This window comes from Diadema antillarum, unplaced genomic scaffold, assembly GCF_040938485.1.
Source record: "Diadema antillarum isolate AM-2024a unplaced genomic scaffold, OU_Dant_1.0 seq00000569_RagTag, whole genome shotgun sequence".
Taxonomy (NCBI): domain Eukaryota; kingdom Metazoa; phylum Echinodermata; class Echinoidea; order Diadematoida; family Diadematidae; genus Diadema; species Diadema antillarum.
Window position 1 is genome coordinate 687498 of NW_027271507.1, and position 24976 is coordinate 712473.

Sequence of the window (24976 nt, forward strand, 5' to 3'; positions counted from 1 at the left end):
TTTTTAACCAATAAAAAGACTGGGATATGAATTTGATGCTGAGAGGAATGAGACAAAATTTGTCAGTTCTGGCTTTAAAAGTTTTAAAGAGACTTTGTTTGAATCCTCTTTTGATATAAAAAGGGGTCTGTACCACGGGGTAGAAACTCTTCTTAAACCATGTCAATGGATCTGATGTTAAATGTCAGAGGATGTAAACAGCTTATTTAGTATTACGTCACCATGAAAAATATGATCTCCATATTTCACATTCACGCACACACACACACACACACACACACACACACACACACACGGTGCAAACACAAAGACAAGCACACATACACATCTGACAAAAACAAACAAATAAACATACATAATGATAAACACAGAAATACGCTCACACAACGGATATACAATTTTGTACTAAATATTATTATCTGATTATAGGGACATCGAAATTGCGACATTGCTATATCTAACTTTCTTCTTCTCTTTTTTTTCTTGTGTTTTTTGGGGTGGAAGATGAGGCTCCTGGCAAGTCTTCGGAGACATAAAAGCAAGTGGATCAACCCGCACGTATTTCTCAATCCTCTGTCACCCCTAGGGATCCACCGGAAACTTTCGTCAATTGTCAACAAGCAAAGAGGTCAGCCGAACTTGACATTGTACAAATCCGTGTCGGTTTCCGTCAATTATCGCCATTGCCCTGCGACACACCGGTAGCCTGGCCCGTTGCTTCGCTCTCCCACCCCGTTCACTTCCCCTCAGCTGATAATATAGGAAATAGCTTTAGATAGATACGTATGCCCTACAGCTGCGTCTTACTTGACATAATTTTAGTTTTCGAGCAAGTTTATAGTGGCGCTGTTTGAATAAAATACTGGAGAGAAAGAAAAGAAAAAGAAGAGTAAGAAAAAGAATAAAAGAAATAATATGAAGCAACAGTTGAAAAAGCGAAAGGAAGAAGGATGAAGAGGAGGAGGAAGAAGAGGAGAAGGAGGAAAGACAATGCGGATTTGCGTGAAAGGAAGAAGATGAACCGATTGGAAGAAAAATTGATAGTTATACCAGGGCTCGACATTAGCGGTAAATTTGGTGGCCCGATCGGGCAACTAGGATTTATATTGGATTGTCACTTTTGCTTTTATTTCGGGAAACCAAAATGTCAGATTTAAGGATTTTAGTGCCCTGAACGAGCCACCAGACAAAAAAGTAAATGTCGAGCCCTGGGTACATATAAAGTCAGTAAACATTCGAATCATCTCTCTCTCTCTCCCTCCCTCCCTCCCTCCCTCCCTCCCTCCCTGTCTGTCTGTCTATCTAGATATCCATCTATATTGTATCTATCTATCTATCTTCTTTTCTATCTATATATATCATAGTTATATACATGTACGTAATCTTATTATGTATTCGTATATTGGGAAGTGTGTGAGCTTGTCTTTATGTTGGCAACTTCTGTAAAACAGCATTATATATAATAAAGTGTCATATTGTGCTCATTATGATAATTATCATGATTATGAATGTAAACGATGATGATAATCAAGACACCTATAATGATGTATATAATTATCTAAACGTAGTGCATTTGCTCTCTATTCTCGGTGCATTTAACCTGCCGGGAATTATGTATTCAAAGAATAGATCCCAAGTATAGTTACGAGACCCACAAATTGGTTTTCTTTCCCTATTTTATCAGTTGTTGTCGAACCGTAGATATAAGGCCATCGACTTTTAATCTTTGATACAGATGACATATAGCAACTGTATAATGTCTGTAAGCAATGCATCCTCACTTCCTGCGGCAGGGATTTTCAGCTCTTTGAATTTCAGTTTCTTGCATATAGACATTGCTATATCGTTTGAGGTTCACGAACAAAAATGTAAAACTCAACTCTCTTTTTTTTTTGTTTCTCGAATGATCGAATATTACATCAATACAATAAAGTGTGCATGCGGAACTTACAGCTCTTCATCTGCAATCGTGTTCTTTCATCCTTTCTTTCATTTTTTTCATTCCTCAGACTGAACAAAGATTCCACTCCAACACAATTATATGTTGATCATCAAAATATACCGATATTTAATCAAGAATGTACTGTAAAAATTCGATCAATCGCAAACACAACCAGGCAAATGTATAAGCAAGATGATATAACATTAATGAATGGAATTATTTCTTTTGATAGAGTTGCTTTATTGAAAGAAAGACAGAATTTTAATGAGTACTGATTTTTCGTCTGAATTTTCTACCACGAGAAAGTTATTTACAATGAAAGAGCTGTAATGAGAGTAGAGTTGAGACTCAAGAGTATCACTGAGTCGTATTGCTTGGAAGAAATAGAATAACAACAGCCAGTTCGTTATTAGCGCATGTGCACATTTCCCACTATCGTTTGAATATGTCCGTTGGGAGCTTCATGGTTTTTAAAGCAACATGATTGATAACTTTTCCGACTGAACAATGGATGGAGTTCATGTTCAAACAGAGAAAGAACTTGCGTAAAGCCAGGTGACCAGAATGGCCCGTCTATATTAACACTGTGAGAAGCATCCATTTCATTGTTTTGCGCTGAATACATTAACATTTTCTTCCCATAAAAACTGCATTCACAGTCACTAAGGTACTGTATACCGCGGGATTTCACGCGTTAAGTCGTAATCTGAATTCAAAATACATCACGAAATGCATCGAGAAACTGCGAACTGGCTTATCGTCTCTTTTGTGCCACAGTTACAATTAATACATGCACGAACGTTGAGGGCGGAGTATATATACCTGGACCAGACCTGGACCCAATGACCTGTGATGGGCCAATGGCATCCATAACGTAGATAACTCTGACCGAGCCAGTCATATTATTATTATAATACAGATGATCTGGCACTGACCTGGGCCCTGTTGCATAAAAAAGATGCAGTCAAACATAAGTCCGAAAATCAGAGGCAAGTCAGGTATCAGCCAATCAGAATTGAGAATTCAAAGATTTATGTCTGATTTTCTGGCTTATGACTATTTTCTGACTTATTTCTGACTCTGACTATTTTCTGACTTATGTCTGATCTCAAGTTTTATGCAACAGTGACCACTTATGGAGTAATTACACAAAGCGGATATGCCGGTGTACTCTAACCTACTGAATATTCACAATATACAACATAGTAGCGTGAAAAGAAGGAACACAAACTCACTCCCAAACATACAGCCGGAAAGAGAGAGAGAGAATCTCTCAAAGAGTAGAAAAAAAGCTTACGTAAGAAAACATTAATTTTCAACACTATGTATCGGTACTTATTCTCGTTAGAGTTTGCCTTTGATATGCACATTATTTACAATGCAGATGATTAAGCATGATATTGGACCACCGACTCGATAATTGACAAAATATTGCAGCTAAAACATTGAGGTGTGAATTGTCTTTAATTTGCTTCCCTATACAAATAAAATTTTAAAGATTCCAATTGCTCATCTATAATCAAAAAAAAAAAAAAAAATGTCGTAAAAATGGAACCACGGGACTCGGAACCTGTCATCTACTGCTTTTTTTCCCCGACATGTTTGTTAAATTATAGATCAGCTGCGATCTTACAAATTTCATTCGTAGAGGGAGACAACTGAAGAAAATTCACACCTCAACCTTCACCCCTCTATATTCTCTTGCTTTCATCTAAAATATTGTTTGTGACATAATAATTATTGAAAAAAGAGACAATCCTCAAAGTTACTACACACACTGCGGATTCTAAACCTGCTTACACTATTAAAAAAAAAAATTACCATAGGTATAGATACACCTTTCTTCATGAAGGAAATAGAGTTACATTCTTATATAGTATTCTAACAGCAAAGCCTAGTATTTCAGATCTAAAAAACGGCAAACGAATCAAGGAAAAGCAAATCATCATCTAAATTTAAAAGTGATTTTTTTTTTCAATCTTCGTTAGAGAAGAAGAGACAACTTCCAAGAAGCAGTTGGAAATAAATAATATCGGACGGACTGGATGAAAAAAAGGAAGGTAAATGAAAATACGAAGCAAGAAGAATAAAATCCTCCCGTCGGACAATAAGACCAAAAAAGATACATTTTCCACAATACAGATAGGGCAATTTCACTCTTTCGCAGAAGGAATTACCTTAAAGCTATTAGAAAGCAAATGATTTAATTCAAACTGCCGTATTTCACCGATGATGAATTTCTTTCTTTTCATGTATTTTAAAGAGACCAGACAAGATATCATACACACTAAAACGAAATCTCTCAATATTCCATCTCGCATGACCCATAATGATTTGATAATTCATATTGGCTAAACATTGCTCTTGCTCGTCATTCATTCATACATCTTTGATGAAAACGACCAATGATCGAGACCCAACCACATATACTAAAATATCAAGTACTAGTGATATCACTGTTCATAGTGTAATATTGACATAGACGTCAGAATTCTCAGTATAAGAGTTATATAACTCTTCCTAAGAATTACGGCGTCTTGTTGATATATTCTTCACTCAACTTGTTTCAATGTACTCAAAAAGTGATTCTAGAGTACTATAGAGTAGGTTTCTGTCAGCTTTGTTGAAGGATGATTAACCTAAAAAAGTTAGAACTAGTGAAATGACATTGTGTGTCGTATATGCAAATTAAGATAGGCACCAACAAAGTCACGTGATGCAGTATCTCGGTATGCCCACGTGACATTACATAATTTGTCACAGCGACATCCAAAAAATATCAGTCTTTACATACACATCCTATATTCGCTTTAATTTTTACTGGACAGCTGCTTCGTATTCCTTCTCTCTCTTTAGTTGTTGATGTTGAAAACATCCTTTTTCGGGGAAAATCATCCTTCAAAGCATCATTCGAAACACTCCCCGCCAAAATGGATACATTTTACGAGCTGCAACATTGAGATTAACTACGTATCCTCTCGGTAATCAACACACACTCAAACTGCACAAGCGATTGTCTGGATCTTGTCTAGTTGTGACCGTCAGTCTAGAAACAAGTGTAGTGCTATATGGTTCCAGTCTTAAGATGTTTATCGTCATAATATGTTTCGCAAAAGTCGGGTGAATTTGCGAATCAACCAAAACAGAAAATTACAAAAATAAACAAATATGGCCCAAACATTGCTAAAATACGATTAAAGTGAAAATTTTCAGTAGTTTGGAACACATCATTTCTTGGAAATTCCTTCATCGCCTTCATAAGCACATTTCGTTTTTGATTTCTGCTGTATATGTTTACCCCATTATCATAATGTAAAGAAACAGATTTCAAAGTCTGATGATTTGACAATTTCTCCAAAAACGCCCTTCGTATTTCTATTCATTATCATATTTTCATACGATTTCATCCCCCCCCCCCCCCATTACCTTTCTTATTCCGACCAAGTGCATTTTTGTTGAAGTACAGGTGAGGAAACACGTCATCAATAAACAGACCATCGCGAGATGAAAAGTGCGAGCGCCACCAAGAGGCAGGAGACAGACAGGGCGGAGGCAGCAGCTGTTCAAAGAGAGAGGCCATGATAATAAAGGAATAAAGATATTAGCATCGATTTTTAGAGTCATTTGACATACAGCAAACGAGACAATACCAATATATGAAGACAACACGAGCCAACTCAAACAGTCTCATGTAAGGTCCAATCTCCTCTATTGGCATGTTCCCATATAGAATATGATAGCTTCTCATTGTGCTATTATACAATCGTTTCAGGAATGAATTCGCCTTGTACCAGGATGTGATAATTACTATAGGAAATGCCATCCTCATAACATCTGACGAACCCCATTTACAATCAGTATATGCCTAACCCTAAATTCAGCATGTACATTTTTTTTGAATAGTATTGGAATAGGCTGTTGTTATCCTCCAACCGTAAAAGTGTTATGATACTGCAAACTTGTTGCAGTATATCATTTCATTTAATTTCATTTGCTTTACTTATCATTTCCAACAAAATCATTAATAGCCACAAAACGCAGTATAAGTATATGAATGCGATATATTTCAAATATTTACATCTGTAAGTGATTGTTTGATAAATCTAATAAAATTGAAACTAAATCGAATGGAATCAAGTTAGCTTGTATCATAAAGAGGAAGTTGGAAATGGAGGGAACTGAAAAAAAAAGCTTAGCTTGTACACAATTGCAGTCCTGTCAGAAAAAAAAAAAACCACTGTAAGCAAACACAATTCTATGGCAAGATATTACAAATTGGCTGGAAACATGCAGAAAATAATTATAGAGAAAGCAGTTGATTGGGTGCGCTATAATGATAATGATGACAGTAACACGGACTAGCTCTTGCATGATGGGCGCGTTACAATCCGTAATTTAAAGGGAATTCCAGACGATTTTCATAATTTCACATCATGTAGTACATATATCAACAGCTCCATGTATAGATTTGTGGAATTTGTGGCCCTTGAGCAGAGCAATCAATACTCTGAAAAACCCAAAACAAATTACACTGAATAAAGACGATGACATACCGCCTCACATATTTCAGAAATGTAGCAATGTAATTCTATTACAATACCAGTTGCTAAACAAGTTAACCTGTGTAGAATTTATGCATGCCTTCTCCTTTGTTCTGCTTCCTTGAGCCCAAACTCATGCATTCTTGTTGTGAGGCTGCCATGTCATCATCCTTGTTCATTGTGATTTGCTATAAACTTTGAAAACATTCCTTTTCGTCATCCCAATCACTACAATTTCTGAAACTCTGCACCCAGTGTAACCAATTTATTGTTGTTCATATGTAAAAGTCTGAAAATGATCCGGAGGTCTCCTTTAAGAACATGACGAATTGTCCTTCAGGTGTCAAATTTGTTTGCTTCTTTGCTTTTGAAATCATTGTGTCGTGTCGATCAGAAGTATTTAGATTACGTAGTGATGTAAACAAAATAACATTAATAACAACCACGTTTGTATACTATGAAAAGTAAAATAGTTATTGATTATACAAATGCATCCTTTATTGTGATTAACTTCCCACAAATTTTCCATCTCAATCCAAAGGCATCATGAAATAGCGCCGATAAAAAAAAATGCGGTCTAAAAAGAAATCAACAAAATAAAATATTAACTTGAAACTATAAAACAATAACAACAGAAATGTTACATACAACAGAAAACTTAAAACTGAAAAAAAAAATGATACGAATTATTCAGATTATAATTGCAACAGTATTAAAAAAAATAATGATAGCAACTGAAAACAGGAATAATGTGATGATGGTGACAATAATAATGATCAATACAACTGTGATAATGATGAAAACAGTAATGATTATGAAATAATAAAAAAAAATGACAATAATGATAACAACGACAATCATGACGATAACACAGAACAACACTAAAAAGTTAAGAGAAGAAGAGAAGAGAAATTATCACAACAATGATTGTAATAAAAAATGAATTCCGGAGGATAAAATAACAACAAACAAACAAACAAACAAATAGATAAACAAACAAAAACCACGAAAACGTGAAGATGGCGATAACGAAGTTGACTCACATTCGCATGTAATGGTGTCACACTGAGTGTCCGTGCTGCCTTCGGACGACAACATCCACTCTGCGTCGTCGTGTGGCTCGACCCGGACGCAAACCTTGGTGAATTCGTTGCAAGTGACGTCTTCCAGGTTAAGGGTCACGTTCAGCATCGCGAAGTTGAACGATTCTCCTGTACCGAGTCCCTCCGATACATAGGACTCGGGCACTTCTGCTTCGATGGGAGCTATATCACGTGACAGGAAAAAAAAGAGTACACACATACACAATAAAAAAGAAGCGATATAGAATAGTAGTGCTAGTGTGAAATTATTGGATGTCTCCTAAAGATTACTTTAGACAAAAAATAACTTTAGTGTTAATGTAACTATTGTAGGAATTGCCAATGATGTCCTATGTAATATAAGGTTTTGGGGACAGGCAAATTATCGTCATGATAATTATCTATACATTACACGTGAAATACGGTAATAAATATATACAGTATTTCAATATGTTCAATTGTAATTTTTCCTAATTTCTGATACCTTCTGCTTAACTTCATCCTTAGTTCATTTGCAATGTAAACGGTGAAATAACAAAAACACAGACTGTAACGAGTTCCCTGTAAAATTGTGCTTTTGCATAATCAACCGTCATTAATTTCGCTTTGTTGAAAATAGATGTCCTAGAGGTTTAAACTCCCTTTGCGACATGACTACATTTCTGTCACATAGAGAATTCATTACTCATGTCGTTATCATAATGGCTGATCATAATATACTACCCATCATTCATTATGAAATATAAATCAATACCCGTTTAGATAAGCGGGGAGCTTTACCTCTTTTGGCAAGCCGTATTATGGCAAGCCTTATTATGTTAATGGCCCTAAATACATTGATGTTTGCTAGATACCTTTGGTCAATTTGTCTCCATTGTTTCAACCTGACAAACGCGTTGCATTATGGATGACAGTCTAAAGTCTGCCCATTTATCCCCTCAGCGATGCTAGTGTGGCTCCAATTCAAAATAAGTCAAAGTTTAAAGGGGCACATGAAACATATTCCCTATTTTTTTTTTTTTTGCTCGTGAACAGACTAAATTGAACTTCACGAGTGATATAGGCAAACCAAATGGATATCAGAGTTTTTCTCTGACCAACACTAGTCTCCGAGTATGTACTCTCTTATCTTATCCTGAAGTAATAAAGCACATTTAATGTTGACAAAGTACTGTCTCGGGTCCAACGGATTTGTCGCATTTGTTCGCGTGTTTGCGTCTGTCGGTGTACTTGAATGTGTGCACTTGCGTGCGTGTGCGTTTGTCAACACGCAAAGATTGTTGAACTTCAACGCGAACCCCCTCTACAGCTGCCAGTTTTATGCGTCTCCTTGTTTAAACACACGTCTGTTTGAGCTAAATTAAAGACAGTGCTAGCTAGAATTCGATTGATATAAACTGACATTTTAATTTATTTCAATATCTAATAAGTTGCAATGCGCAGAACTCTTTGTCTCATTATAAGATATTGAAAAGTGGATAAACGCTTTTCTTGCGCAGAAGTCAAACGGTATCAGCTGAGATTAAATTTTTAAAGGCAATTGAAAGAATAACCTATCAAGGGAAGTCTGTGTTTGATCCTTGAAAAGCATGCAGAAAAAAAAAAACAACAACCTAGGTTTGCATTCGTAAATCATCTGTACATCAATTATAATGATTGATGTATAAACCTCGAATAAGTGTTATGTTATGGTCTCCCTATGACTGCGACAGATTTCTAATTTGCATGTGACATGATGATTGATGCGGCGCCCAGCGATTTGTTTAACCAATTATTTGTGTAGTACTTCTCTTTTTCCGGTAACCGAAGCCTCTTTGAAGGCATTTCTTCAACTGATTTAAATGACACTGTACATAGAACAATGGAGGTGTCGTGTTGCGGTATAGCTGGCGTATTTCCTCGCATCATAAACACAGATGAAAACATAGCACACTGACACGATAATCTATCACATCTATAAAAGAGAGACGGCAAAACTTTCCCGCCTGCCGTCATGACGCTTAAAAGTATACAGATGGAGCTCCTGCGAGAAATATCCCCCTTTTTATAGAGCTATAGCAAACTGTAACCTCTACCAGATTTCCTCCTTATTTTATCAGTCACAATGGTAATTACCGTTTTTGATTAGTGCAATGGGGGCCTGTTTCATAAATACTGGTCATAAGATTGATTTTACCGCTATAGGATTCAAAAATGTTACGCTTGGTCTGCTATTAAATCTGTGTTTTAAATCAAGTGTTATTGAATGGGCCAGTTTTTCTCTATCCGTCTCGGATCATCAAAATACCTTCATAGTGCTAGTAAGAACACGTCGAAAACATTTCTGGCCGTGATGATCATCTTAAGTTTTATTTGGGCTCTTCTTAAGGACCCTGTCATTATTAACCCGCCATTGAAACTAAAGGTATATTGTTTAATAACACCAAGTTTTCACTACGCATTCCAGACTATTTTTACGATGCAGAGAGCTACTTGACGCACCGATTATAATACATGGGGGTGCCATTTTATTTTTTATAGGTTGCGTCCTCGTTTAATCTAAAGCTGCTTTCCAACAGGGACGTTCTCCTCGGGGAGAGAGGAGAACGTCCCACGCAATCGTCGTCTCAAACGTCCGCGTCGCAAATCTAAACCTCCTTAATGTCAAGTATGACATGACTTTCCAGTCGTTTTAAAACCGACCTTTCGTCATACTTACTGGCCAGCTCTGTGACGTCATCGTCGGCTGCGAAGACGAGAAACTTCCAGTTGCTCTCCCCATCGACGATGGTTCCGTTCACTACCGATACTGTCACCGATGACGTCACAAGAGCCCCGCCTCCGACCGTTATTTTCTTGTCGTCAGGGTACGTCACAGTTGAGCCAGTTACTTCTAAGGTAACTGTATATTTGCGAAGAGAGAAATACTGAGTATATAGGTTAGGTTTTCCCATCCATTTTCGCACTTTTGTCATTCAATTTCAAAGAATTGTTATTCAATTTCGTCCCGAGAAGAACGTGGAACGCAAATCCTAACTCCAATTTCGTCAATTGTCACTGTAATTCGTTTTTCGTCAAACATTTTCGAAGACATAGCATTCAAAATCGTCAATTGTCATTCAAATTCATCCCTCCCATTGACGGATCGCAGAATGTGAAGATCAAATTCGTTTTTGCTAACACAATTTAATGAATTTTTCATTCCAATTAGCCAGATGGTGTCGTATGCGAAACTGTACGTCTGTTTGTATAGGTTTTCCCATCCATTTTCGCACTTTTGTCATTCAGTTTCAAAGATTCATTATTCAATTTCGTCCCCGAGAAGTACGTGGAACGCAAATCCTAACTTCAATTTCGTCAATTGTCATTATTGTCATACGCATCGGGCTGATGTGAAAACGCCTAATGTAATTCGTTTTTCGTCAAACGTTTTCGAAGACATAGCATTCAAAATCGTCAATTGTCATTCAAATGCACCCCTCCCGCGGACGGATCGCCGAATGTGAAGATCAAATTCGTTTTTGTTCACACAATTTCATGAATCTTTCATTCAAATTAGCCAGATGTTGTCGTATGCGAGACGGTACGTCTGTTTGTATCAGGACACTTGTGTGTATGTTAACCCTAAATGTAAAATGTGAACGGTTACAGAAAAAAATACATGAATGACTGGGAAATCACACCGGATAGAGATATGAGACGAATATGACTGAAAATTTAACGAAAATGATTGACAAAAGACGAAATCGATCCTGCTGTTTTGAGTGCTGCGAGTGAGACTGACGAATTTGAACTGTAAATGACGAAAATGTATGCTAAATGACTAAATTGAATGGACTTTATTTGAAATGAACGACGAAAGATGAATTTAAAAGTAAGATTGGCCTATTCCCGACATCCCTCGACGAAATTGAAGTAAAAATTTGTCAAATTGAATGAAAAAAGTTTGAAAATGAATGGTAAAACTTATATATTATTAATTTTAATGATTATAATCATGATTACAATAATTTTTATGATTTTATCATTATAAAAATAAAACTGTTAATAATTGTTTTTATTACTGTCAATCAATTGCAAAGAGAAACATTGTGTAATAAAGTGAGATTCATATGCATATTTTTTACATTCATACGAATAGATTATGTATACAGTATTTATACATATTATATATAATTTTCTTCTTCATCAGTGTTGTTTAAGTAAAGAACATTATGTGAGACTTGTTACGTAGATTAATTTTTGCTCGATGTGACATTATATATTCTTCTTGTCGTGCACTAAATTTAGCTGCATTAGTGAACGGGTGATAGGGAATTTTAAATGCTTTTGACTATAATTAATGAAACACGCGATGTATGGCATATATTCTTCCTAGATTAAGTGCAATTCTGTTTTATTGGAGCGGAAGGCCGAGGCAAAACGCCATCGGCCTTTGGGCTGATACTCATGCATTTTATGTGCACATAATGTAGTACCTACATGTTTTAGTGCATTCAGAATCATGCATTATTGATATCATGCCCAAATACACGTGCAGACATGCATACGACTAGAGTATGTATATATATATATATATATATATATATATATATATATATATATATGTGTGTGTGTGTGTGTGTGTGTATGTGTGTGTGTTTGTGTGTGTGTGTGTGTGTGTGTGTGCTTGTGCGTATTAATGTATTCACACATAGAGACACACAAATACACGCACATGATACAAACAGAATGGACACGTCCCATCTGAGTATATGTCAAGTTTGGGAGCGTTACAAGAAAGTTGCAATCAATGATTGCAAATCCCCCAAATCAATTGCAAATCTTGCAATTGATTGCAACTCGACTTTCTTGCAACACCCACTCAGCCCTTAGCCCTTAGACATCACCTTCGTTTGATTTATTTATTTTTGGTGGGGGAGGAGGGGGACCGACTGCCATCTTCCATAAGAAATATCAGATTTTCTCTGCAGGGTTAGTAAGACATAGGCCCTAACACGCATATATGCACCCATACCTACCCATACCTACATTATACATACATACATACATACATACATACATACAAACACATATAGCATACACACCCACACCCACACCCACACCCACACACACACCACACACACACACACATAGCATGCACACATAAACACACCCACAAGTGTGTGCACACACATTCACACACAAACACAAAGTACACAATGCCACATCAACGACGCCATTCCCCAAAATAGCCCGAGACCGAACCAGCTGTTTCCATTATTGATTGTTAAAGCTTGTTCTGCTGGGTATGAGGGTTGGCATATTAATCACACGTGACAGGTGAGAAAACATCAGACCTTCCATCATAATCTTCAATTTCTAAAGTTGTGAGGGACTAACATTTAATGGCAGTGAAGCTGTTTAAACGGCCATTGCTTTCCTTTAAACATCGCATCAAAAAGCGTCGTAGAAAACTAAACATTCTAGTATTTTTTGATACTATGCTGTCATTATTATCTTGCAGGAAACCTAGGGGTAAAAATATTTTCTTATATATTTGGAGAAATTGTTGATTTTTGCTCTACAAGGGACCCATATGCATACGAAATGTGTGACATGACGCTGTGATAACACGATTTCAGTTGGGTAACGATGAAAATGCGAAATATTAGCCAAAAGGTACACCGACAGCATTGCAATCTCAGAGTCTGATTGTGGTTGCTGGTTTATAATGTTTCATAATCTATTATGAATTGAGCCATAGTTGTAGTCATCGATCTTCCGTGCGAGAGTTCCTCTGTGGTTCGTTTGAATAATAAAATGATTCCAGTTGAAGGGAAATCAATTTATAATGAAAATGTGCTGTTGACAAAAAAAACAAAAATGTCTGGACTGGAGCATATAAGACTTGATATGAAAGGGGATTTAAAACCGGTGGCTTATTTTCATGTTAGAAATATGAACTATTGATAACACTTGAGTATTGAAAATGAAATGTGAAGCATGCACTGTCCCTATGGGCGGAAAAGGAAGACAGAGCGTTCAGAGTCAGATAAAGATATAAGTGATGATGAAGTGATTTTTATGGAAAATAGGAGGAAGACCTCTTTACATAAGACTACTTCCAAAGGCGTCTACTTTACATTAGTGAAGAAAATAAGTGTTCATTTACCAGCGAAAGCAAAAGTGAAAAAGCTATATTTTCGTGAGCTTTCCTGAAAAAAAATATCTTCAGTATAAGACATGAAAGAAGCACTTTGAGTTCCACTTTGAGAGATTTTCAATTCAGATTACTGCTTATAAAGCTTATAAATAATAATTTACCTTATGTCATAAAGAGGTAGAGACCAGCAACATATATTTTATACGTTTGAATTTGTTAGGGACGTACAGGAAAGGTGCGGTACTTTTTTATTATGTTAATTTACAAAATTTAAGCCAGGAAGATATTCAAGTTGGAATTGATTTAACCAGATTAAGGAAAGTTTCGATTAGCTTATCATTGTATTAATACTGGTGAAAATTCTTCTTCTTGTTTCTACCTTACATTCGATTAGAGGCCATAGATCAAGACAGGTCCGATGAAAAAAAAACACATTGGAATAATTCGTTGCTGCTTCACTAACAAAAAAAAAAGGAGAATTGAACAGCGATTTCTTTAAAAATGTTTTTCTAGTGTGTTGCGGTGAGTGATGTGACTGCTGGGTATGTAGAAATATGTGCATGAAAAAATATGCGTCTGTAAATGTGGAATATAATGTCTGGGCAGGTTTCGAAAGCTTATATGAGATTATTTTGTTTTACTTAGTATATATGAAATGATTTGTAACGCAAAGTAAACCATATTATGTATTTTCAGAGGCCGTCATAAAAATCAAGCTTCTGCTGATGACGGTGTCCTTCATAAGTTCCTAATAATTTGATTGAATAACTAACCATCCATTTGTCATGTTTATAACCACAATTTACGTATAATTAATATGTTTTATGATTGACATGTATGCATGATAATACATACATTGTCCAATATAACTATGATTAATTTTGTAAACTTGTTTGTCGAAATGATATTTTTTTGGCAGTTTGAAAAGCTATAGTAAAGTGTCCCTACTACTCACCCGTGCTGAAAAGTATAAGCTTGTGACATTTCTCTTTGGAAAACTTAAGTATCTGACTAGGTAGTTTACGTGAGTGAGTGTGTGTGTGTGTGTGGGGGGGGTAGGGAAAATGTAAGGCAAGTTCATAATGTGGGAGTGGAAGGTGGGATGAATATGTTTCTAATTTTTGAAATTTGATTGCAAATATGCAGAATGAATATGTGTTAACATGCATGCAGATTCCGAACATTAAAACAAAGGTACTTACCCTCATCCAAAACAACTATTATGTTTATTGGAAATAGAAAAAATAAACAAACAAAAAGGTATGAAGATACTCATTACCAAGCGCTAACATCACTGTACAGTTTATCATATATTTTTATGTCCTCCTTTTTCTTTCGTGTTCTCTCTCTCTCTCTCTCTCTCTATATATATATATATATATATACATATGTGTGTGTGAATATATATACATATATATATATATATATATATATATATATGTATGATTTGTAGGAAAACAAGACTATTTACAAAAGGATCGCTGCGAGTTATTTCATCGCAGTATATGCCTTACTTCAAAAGATTCAAAGGGATGATATAATTTTAGTTGAGCTGGAGCTTCAGGTTTCTAACTTTTTTGTGAGATAGTGAGAAATTTCTTTAGAAATATGAAAGAGGAAATAATTCTAGGAGGATTTCAAAGTTTATTCAATGAAAATCGGTTTTGAAATTGCTTAGATATCCCCAAACCAAGAGGTCCTAAAGAAAGGTGGGACCCACCTTTTATTAGGACCACTTTGTGTTAGTTTGTTTTCGTACATCTCAGGCATTTCGAAACAAATTTCCATCGATTAAACTTTGAAATCCCCTTAGCTCTTAGTATGCTTACCTCTTAGCCCCTTAGTATGCTCTTTGATATTTCAAATGTGGTTTCTATTTATCTCCCAAAAAGTAAAAATCTGAATCCCCATTTCTCAACCAAAATTATACCATTCCTTTAAGCTTTCATTTCTGTGACCGTTGTAATATGACTTGCCAACTTTGATAAAAACTAAAATTTTGTAATTTCTGGTTTTATCCTTTTTCATTGCTATCTTGATTTCTATCTTTTTGAACGAAGATAAAACTCTGTCACTTTCAAGTAAATTTTGTGCATCATTACAAATGCAATTCGCAGGTGCCAGAAAAAGGAAAGTACATAAGACATATCGCGGCGCTATCGTCTTTATGTTGATCTGATTACAGTGACTGCAATTGTTTGCATGAACTTTACCTGAGTTAAACACGTAGTATTTAATCTGATGTTTATGGGCGCTGGCAAACATGTTTCTCAGAGAAACCGAAGGCTGGCTAGCAAATATGTCTCTCGAGGAAACCAAGAGAAACGCGTTCGCTTCTCGTCGCCAGCGGATACGGACAACAAATCTTAAACCTCTCATCGAAAAATCAACATTGACATCATCTTATTATTTGACTGACCCCACCCCAGAAGTGGGTTATACTGATTGACAGTGACTTGAAAGAATTACACGTGTTGATTCCAAGTAAACTTAAGGAAGATCTCTCTCTCTCTCTCCCATATATATATATATATATATATATATATATATATATATATATATCCCTCTCTTTCTCCCTCTCATTCTCTTGTCCTTCCATCTACCTTTTTTATGTCACATTTTTCTACTCCGTCAAAGATAAACTATTTTTCAATACATAGACGATCAACAGACAGATGGATATATTCAGACAGATTGATCAATCTATTGACCAGTATGTCACTGTTTATATATAAACAAGAAAAGAGATGGATGGATGAATGAATATACGAAGGGATAGATGGAAAAAGAGAGTAGGATGTTAATGAGATATGAGTCCTTGCTCCGCTTCCCTCTGCAATCGTCAATCGCTTTTGGTGGTGTATGTCATGTCCAACTGATATCCGAACCTCTACGTCAGCAAATACATAATTGAATAACTGTGCCTTCAAAATATCGACTGGCGGTGGCTGAGGGATGATCGTTCTAGAGAGGAGATAACTGAACATAGGGGCCCTGAGGTGAAAATCTTTTCTAGATTCAGGGGAAGAGGGCTGAGACTGGCGGTGTTGACATCGGATATAAACGTGACAATTTAATTCGTTGGGGATTTACGTTGTATGTGTGTGCGCATCAGAGAACGTCGCAAAAAGGTTTCTTTTGATGATTTCTTCCTTTTTAAACAAAGTGTTAATGATTTTTCCCTTTTTGTATGGGGGGGGGGGGGTGGTGAGATTAAAGTGGTCAATGCCTACAATCATGATATGGTTTCTTCTTATCCTAAGCTGAATTATTCAAAAAGTTTTAGACAATGCTTGACACCTCCTTTGAGGACCCTTTTTGTTTTATCAAAATGATACACACATGTCTAGACAGATAGAGTAGATTTCCATTGATCAATTATTATTGTACAATACTAAATGTACAGTATAGTATGAGCAGTTGTGAGAACAAAAACAGACAGGTCTGCATTACATTAAGTGTATCAGGTAAGGGTGGCCTTTGGTAATTTTGGCTTGTTGATAGGCAAACCTGATCACCGTAGTAACACAACACTCTATACCAATTCTTTCACGACAAGAGTGCCGAGTAATTCCTATGCAAAATGAACCTGTGATATCAGGCTCGCCTTTGGACTAAAATATAGATACGTGTTTTCTCAGCCAAAAGAAATACAGTTTGCTGGAAATATCCTTATCTGTGACCAAACTGTCCGAACCCTTATTTTCATGCAAAATTGTCTTCACAATGGAAAAAATGCTGATGTTTTTCCTCTCGCACCTCGAACTTCTTGTTCTCATTTCCTGTTTCATTTTTCTTCTTTCCCTTCATGTCGTCTCATCATTCCTTATCTCTTTCCTTTTTCATTTTCCCTACCAAATTATCACAATCATCTTATTATGAAATATCACACTTTTCCATAGCTTAAACTCCTCAGAAGTAAACCCTTAAATTGGCGAATCTAATGCCCGACACCATTTGGGCAAACGACAGCACAAAGAGGTAAACCGCGAACTCTTGAGCAAGTACGAGGTTAAAACGCCCCGATATGAAATAAGGTGTAGACAAATAAAAAACATTCGCGTTATTGACCGTTGCTACGGCAACAACAGATGTCGATGCGACAAGGATATTTATTCTTTCCCCTCTTACAAGCATTGAGTGACGTTTTAGACCAGTCGGCAAACTCCTTCAGACACACAACACAGAAGCACTCCACCATGAGAAAAGGGCGGAAATAACTCTTACGGTAACCAAGAGAGCATTCGAATCGACGATTAGAAAGATTGGTGGAGAAGACGGAGAGGAAGAAGAGGAAGGAGGAGGAGAAGGAAATCAGGAAAAAGAAAGAGAAAAAGATAGAATGAGCAGAAGGAATAAGAGAAAAACAATGCCGACAATAAATGAAAAAAAATCTTTATTCCCTAGAGCCGATGGATTAACACAGAAGTAGGGCCTACATCCCAAACAGGTGTAACATTATACACAACCAGACTGTAGTAGCGTGGCTATAGCATTTATATGACTGAAATGGTAACGCTTAGTCAGAGGATCGTTCATTCAATCCAGTGCAGGATTAAATGAGACTTTAAGAACATGAAAATTACAAGGATAAGGGTCCATCTCGCCATTCAAAGGGGGAAAAAATCCAGCAACAATGGGAGTGTATGATATTCCTGAAAATTCGCATTTCTATTACATGTGGCGTCTAGTGTGTTGACGTCAATCTACCGAACCTTCCAGATTAGGAGATACTGAACATGCTGAGTGTTTATCATCTGCTTAATTCACTTTATCTTGTAGAATTGATGTTACAAGAAGAATATACCGAAAAGGTAGGTGTTTAAATTTGTATGACCCTATTTTGTGTAGTAGATAAGACTATGCTAAACAATATATATATATATATATATATATATATATATATATATATATATATATATATTGAGCACGTTAGCTATGTGGAATTGGCGCATTATAAGTACCCTGTATTGTTGTTATTATTATCATTATTATTATTATTATTATATACATATATATATATATATATATATATTTATTTATTTATATCGTTTTCATTTCCAAATGGATCTTTCAAATAACATCACACGACACTTGACGTTACTATTGTTTACTACCACTACTACTGCTGCTACCACTAAATTACTACTAAAACGGTTCTAGTTCCACTGCTACTACTACTCGCGACTTACCCTCTTCCGTTGTCATGACTACGGTTGGGATTTCCGTTCCCGGTGTTCCCGGTGTTTCTGTGGTTCCTGGCTCTTCCGTTGCTGCCGTTGCATCCGGGTCATTCGTTGCTCCCGGATCTTCCGTCGCTTCCGGATCTTCTGTTGCTCCTGGTGTTTCTGTCGCTTCCGCTGCTTCTGTAGTTGCTCCCGGTGTTCCCGGTGTACCCGTTGTTCCCGTCTCTCCACCACTGGTGGTAGCAGCATCCGTGATCCCTGCTCCTGGAGTCCCGGTAGTTCCCGTACCAGTTTCATCCGTTCCTGTGGTACCGTCGGCGTCAGTTGTTGACGTGGCAGGGTCGTCAGTGTTTGAGTCTGTCGTTATGTAAATGGTGTATAGAGGCAGTGACCAGTTTTATCATACAAAGTAAACTTTTTCAGTAGTTGATAGCTTATAAAATGTGATCAAATGACATGAAATGAAACAGCATTAATATGATCTCTCAATATCATTGTTTTACATGATGAGTAAATCTGACATTACAGCATGTTGAAGTTTAGGTAAACCTAATTGTGACATATTGTTTGGTTGACATGTATACGGTATAGAGAGATATTTTCAGTATTCCCGCAAAATGACCCGAGGTCCGAGCAGAGTTGTTCCGCCCTCTCTTTCGCCTCGTTGTAAAATAAAGTACGATCCTCACACGATCGTTTGTCAAAGTGTACTTTTTACTTATACACGTTAAAACTCATGTAGATCAACCATTGACCTACCACGTGCTACCTTCTCAATTTGATACTGGGTCAAATAGCAAGATAGGTAATTGGAGGTGAGGATTCTCTGTTTCATACATTTCCTTAAAGGACAAGTTCACCTTCATAAACATAAGGATTGAGAGAATGTAGCAATATTAGTAGAACACATCATTGAAAGTTTGAGGAAAATCAGACAATCCGTTCAAAAGTTATAAATTTTGAAGTTTTTGTGCAGTAACCGCTGGATGAGAAGACTACTCCAGTGTATGAATAACTTAGATGTCACATGCGTACAACAATATAAGGAAAATATAAAGAGAATTTCACAAAATGCCATCTTTTGAAAAAAGTACACATTTCCCTGACTCGTTACCGACAAATGTTATGGGTAATATTATTCCCCCTGCCTTTAGAAAGAGGCAAGTCAAGAGCTCTTTTATTATGCGAAAAAAGTGAAAATATGTTGAATTTTCTTTTACATTTTCTTTATACTGTTGTACGCATATGACTCACAAGCTGTAGTAGTCTCCTCATCCAGCGGTTCCAACACAAAAATTTTAAAAATTCATAACTTTTGCATCGATTGTCCAATTTTCCTCAAACTTTCACTGATGTGTTCTACTAATATTGTTGCATTTTCTCAATCCTTATGTTTATGAAGGTGAACTTGTCCTTTAAGCAGTTTCAAATTTGTTAACTACTATGATTATATTGGTCATGCAATATCAGATATTACTAGCTTATCATATCATATCATAATATCATATCATATCATAATTATATCATATCATGTCATGTCATGTCATGTCATGTCATATCATATCATATCATATCATATCATATCATATCATATCATATCATATCATATCATATCATATCATATCATATCATATCACATCATATCATATCATATCATATCATATCATATCATAATCATAATCGTATCATTAGAAAGCATATCATTTCATGCAATACGATACATTTTATCACAATGAAAAACAACGCGTGAAGGTAGACAACTAAAGAAAGTGGCAGGTGCGAGTAGGGAGTGATAAATACCTGGAGTAACTGTATTTGCAGGTGCAGTAGCTAGTAAGTGAGACACAAAAACAATCAATTAACGAAGCGAAAAACAGAAATGGTATAATCATCTTTTAATACCTTGCTGCTGTTTTTGCAAATAATCGCTGTTAAATCAAGAAAAAAAATACCGTCAACAAAAGACGCGAAACCAGCTTATGAATATAATAGACACAACATAAATGCACAAAACGCTGCCAACATTATGAGACAACTAATCTGATTAGAGAAATTAAAGCCTTCCAAACAAAAAACAATAATTGGGAATGCATCCTACTTAATAAATTCATTGTAAATAAGTTCGTTAGTAGTTATATCAACTGACTGCTTCGTCGGGGGTATCACATATTCTTTCGTGTGATATATCTTAAAGAGTTTAATAAAAGGGAGAATGTGGTAATTGGAGAGGAATTACATTAATATCACTTCCAAGAATTATATTTGGTGGAGTGATAAGTGACAAGGAATGGAGTGAATAACATGTTGAGGGATGAACAAGCTGGATTCAGAAGAGAGCGAAATATAAGTAAACAGAAAGTTACATTTCGTAACATGATGGAGGAAGCTGCAGAATGGCAGTTTACTTTACAGCATGTTACAATTTTGGACTTTGAGATGGCGTTTGACTAAGTGCATCAAGATGGAAAAGGGGCGCGACACCCACGAGTTATGCAGCCCACGAGTTTGACATTGGAAAAAAAAAAGGTCTATGAGTCATACAGCCCGAGCGCGTCACTTATACGCAGAAAGGCCCATCCCTCGACAGCAGCTACATAAGGCCCATGAGTCTGACCCTAGACAAACAAGGCTCACGAGTCCGAAACTAGGCCAAAAAGGCTCACGAGATCGACGCTGCGAACATAAGCCCATACAGTGATGTAATGTCGGACTCGTGAGCCTTCTTTGCCAAGTGTCGGACTCGTGAGTCTTGTTGACCTAGTGTCGGACGCATGGGTGGTCGTGGGCCTATTTTGCTTGATGTCGAGCTCATGGGCCTTGTTCATTAGTGTACAGCTGGTGGGCTGCATAACTCGTGGGCTGTACTATTACTCATGGGTTGTATAACCCGTGGCCCGTATGCCATGGTGAAGGATTCATGATTTGCACCTGTGGAATGTAATGGCCAGGTTTTGAATTCCATCAAAAATTATCCAAATGATACAGATTTTGTATGAAGACAGGGAATGAACTGTATTAGGAGAAGGAGAGGATTCTGTATGGCTCAAGGTAAAAATAGGAGTGACGCAAGGTGACGTCACCTCTGGTTTTATCTCTCCGATAGTAGTGAACAGGACTGTGGATACTACAAAGTTCAAAGTAAATAACACAGGGATCTGGTGGAAATTTGTTACAAAATAAGAAGATTTGGAATTTGCCGATGACATTGCATTTTTTCACCAAACATTCAACATATTATGCAGTTAAATGTATCGGAACTAAATGAGTTTGCAGGTAAAACTGGGCTCACATCGAGATACATACCGAGAAAATAGAAGTATACTGAGAGGAAAAAATGAATCCAACAGTAGACAGGCAGAATAGATACCAGTAGTCGATAATCATACGAAGACGATCATTTTACTTACTATGAAGCGCCAAAGTAAGCAAACAAGGCAGAGGAGATGATCTTTTACAAACAGCAGAATTCAAATAATAATGATGATGATGATGATAATAATAATAATGATAATAGTAATAAGAAGAAGAATATTGATAATAACAATAATTGTTAATGTAATAACAACATTAATGATAATAATAATTATAATCATAATAATGATGATGGTAACTAATAATAATGATAATAATGATAATAATAACAATAATAACAAAATGGGAAATTATAATGGCCTTTACTACTCAGTGTGAGTGCTCAAAGTCATGAAAAAAATTAAAGATCAATTATGTTTGTCATCAAACTCAAGAAACTGGATTTCCTTGAGATTCGCTCTAAAAACCAAGAAAAGACTATTGAAATCACTCGGGCCTACCAGTCTTACCATATGGATGAGAGAGATGGAGAATTTAATGAAACTGATAGCAAAAAGCTGGACATATTTGAATTTATATGTTTGTTATACATATATGTTATATGACATATCCAATGATGACACACTTTAGAAAACCTACATGTCAAGTATCAGTGATAAAGTCAAAGGCAGGACATAGAAATGGATGACTGACGGTCACTGCATGACAGCCCTCACATGGGTACCAGAAGGTAGAAGAAAAGTATAGGGCGCCCTATAGGACAACATGGAGACGAATGATAGAGAAGGAAAAGTAATGAAGTCAATGGGATGGACATTATGGAACGCAGCCAAGTCATTTTTCTGTTGTTGTTGTAAAGACAGGATACACTGAAGAGATAACTTTGTAGCCTTATCATGGGCCACATCAGGTCCAGAGAGGATCGATAGATATATATGAAATAATTATGTATGTGAATATATGAAATACAAAGAGTGGTAGGTATACCTCCTGCACCTGTGGTCATAAGTTCTGTGACTATAAGTAGTAATAAAAGCACAAACATGCACATACAAAAAAAAATGTATCAATAAAAGAAACGAAAATTGACGACCGTTGAATTATTTTCTGTAATAGCCTTTCTTCCCTAATGCTCTTTGACGAGCTGGAGCTAAGACTTCGTTCTGCTACTGTGAAGTATACTGCCTAGGGGAAAAATCACCCAACAACGATAAAGACTGCACAAAACAAATAAAAATGAACATTATAAAGTATAATAACATAAACAAAACAAAAGGAAACAAAACAAACACGCAAGAGTCTACGAGTATTTTGCACAGAATATCAACGATTTTCAAACCTTGCGCATATTTCAGGAAATACAAAACAAAACATGACACAAAGCCAACAAACCAGATCGACAACTACAAGACGAAAAAATGCATTTTTGTAAATTAGTACCCAAGATTGCATTCACGAGAAGAAACAAGAAAAACAAACGAAACATTAACACTTGCATTTTATTCCTTTTCATTGCGTTGCAATTTAAACGCATAGTATATGAGGGCAAGTGGAAAGATTTCATGGCAAAAATTTTAAAGAAACAGTTACTTTTAATTTAAAAAAAATTCATGAGATTTACCTGTCGAATCGTCTGTTGTACCTCCCATTGTGCCTATTGATATAAAGATATAAACATGATAAATAAATGAATGGCAAAACTCACGCAAATAATTACGTAAAGGAGCATTTTCTGAAATGGACTGTATTTCTCGTGGCGTTTTTGACCACTTTTTACATGCATAAATTCTTGCTTCTGAGTTACCATTAAGTTCCATGTTGGTAAATGACAAAAGCCAAACAACTTGGAATCGTTCGACAGAGGATATTGATCAACGTACAAATATCAGTTTACGTAACTTACGATTATAAATGCACTCCTATATAAACGGAGCAGAACATGCCAATAAGAAAATATCTTAAAGACGCCAGCAAGTATTAATAAATGTTGATTATTCTAATTCATAGGGTAGCTAAATTTGTTAAAATGAAGAAAATTAAGGGAAGAAAATAAAATGAAAAACTAATAAAGAAATGAACAGTCATCAATTATTATTTCGACAATTATGTTTATAGAATACACACAAAGTTGAACTTGTTTTATTATTGCCATTTTTAAGTAATTTTTTTTTCCATCGCCAATGTGGTCGTTGTGGTTTGTTCGAATTCTTGGTATAGTGGTCTTCAAAATGAAGTTATGTTTAAAGTTCTCCCTGGTAAAAAAAAAAGGAAAGAAAAGAAAAAGACTGACCAGTATTTGACGTCATTTGTGTTGTTGCGGTGCCGTCGGCTAGTCATCAAACACAGAAACAAATAGTCATCACAGGCAAACAAATAAATAAATAAAATTATACACTGCAACACACACATATACGTAAACGGAAGCAACGGACGTGAATGGAAAACAATAATACATAGCAGCATCAGAATAATCCTCTCGTACGATGGAGAAAAATAAGTATGGACCCTGAAAATCCTGGCAATTTCTCCTTTGTCGTGTTTGTGAAAAGTGTGAACACAAATCAATACAAATTGCGCTGATTTCATTGGAAGAGATATACCGAGCACATCATTTCATAGAAGTTTGCAGAATAAAGTTTCATTGAAATCTTTGTTTGGAAATACCAACTTATTCACAGTTTAGTCATACGTACTTGTCGCAGTGGCGGGAGTGCTGTCGGTAGCTAATGACAAAAAAACACAAAAATGAAGACGAATCAGGGGGACACACATACACAACAATATCATAT

The 24976-nt window shown here is 36.1% G+C and overlaps 1 protein-coding gene across 1 annotated transcript; it reads right to left on the reverse strand.

Moving 5' to 3' along the window:
- Positions 1-2051: 2051 nt before the first annotated feature.
- LOC139735285 (uncharacterized) lies at positions 2052-24501 on the reverse strand. Its single transcript, XM_071646041.1, has 9 exons — positions 24478-24501; positions 23809-23841; positions 23175-23204; positions 20676-20705; positions 18882-19232; positions 14892-14906; positions 10264-10446; positions 7527-7748; positions 2052-5501 (listed from the first exon to the last, which is right to left on the reverse strand). The coding sequence occupies exons 1-9, from the start codon at positions 24491-24493 to the stop codon at positions 5425-5427; spliced, it is 957 nt and encodes a 318-aa protein (XP_071502142.1). The 5' UTR covers positions 24494-24501; the 3' UTR covers positions 2052-5424.
- Positions 24502-24976: the final 475 nt, after the last annotated feature.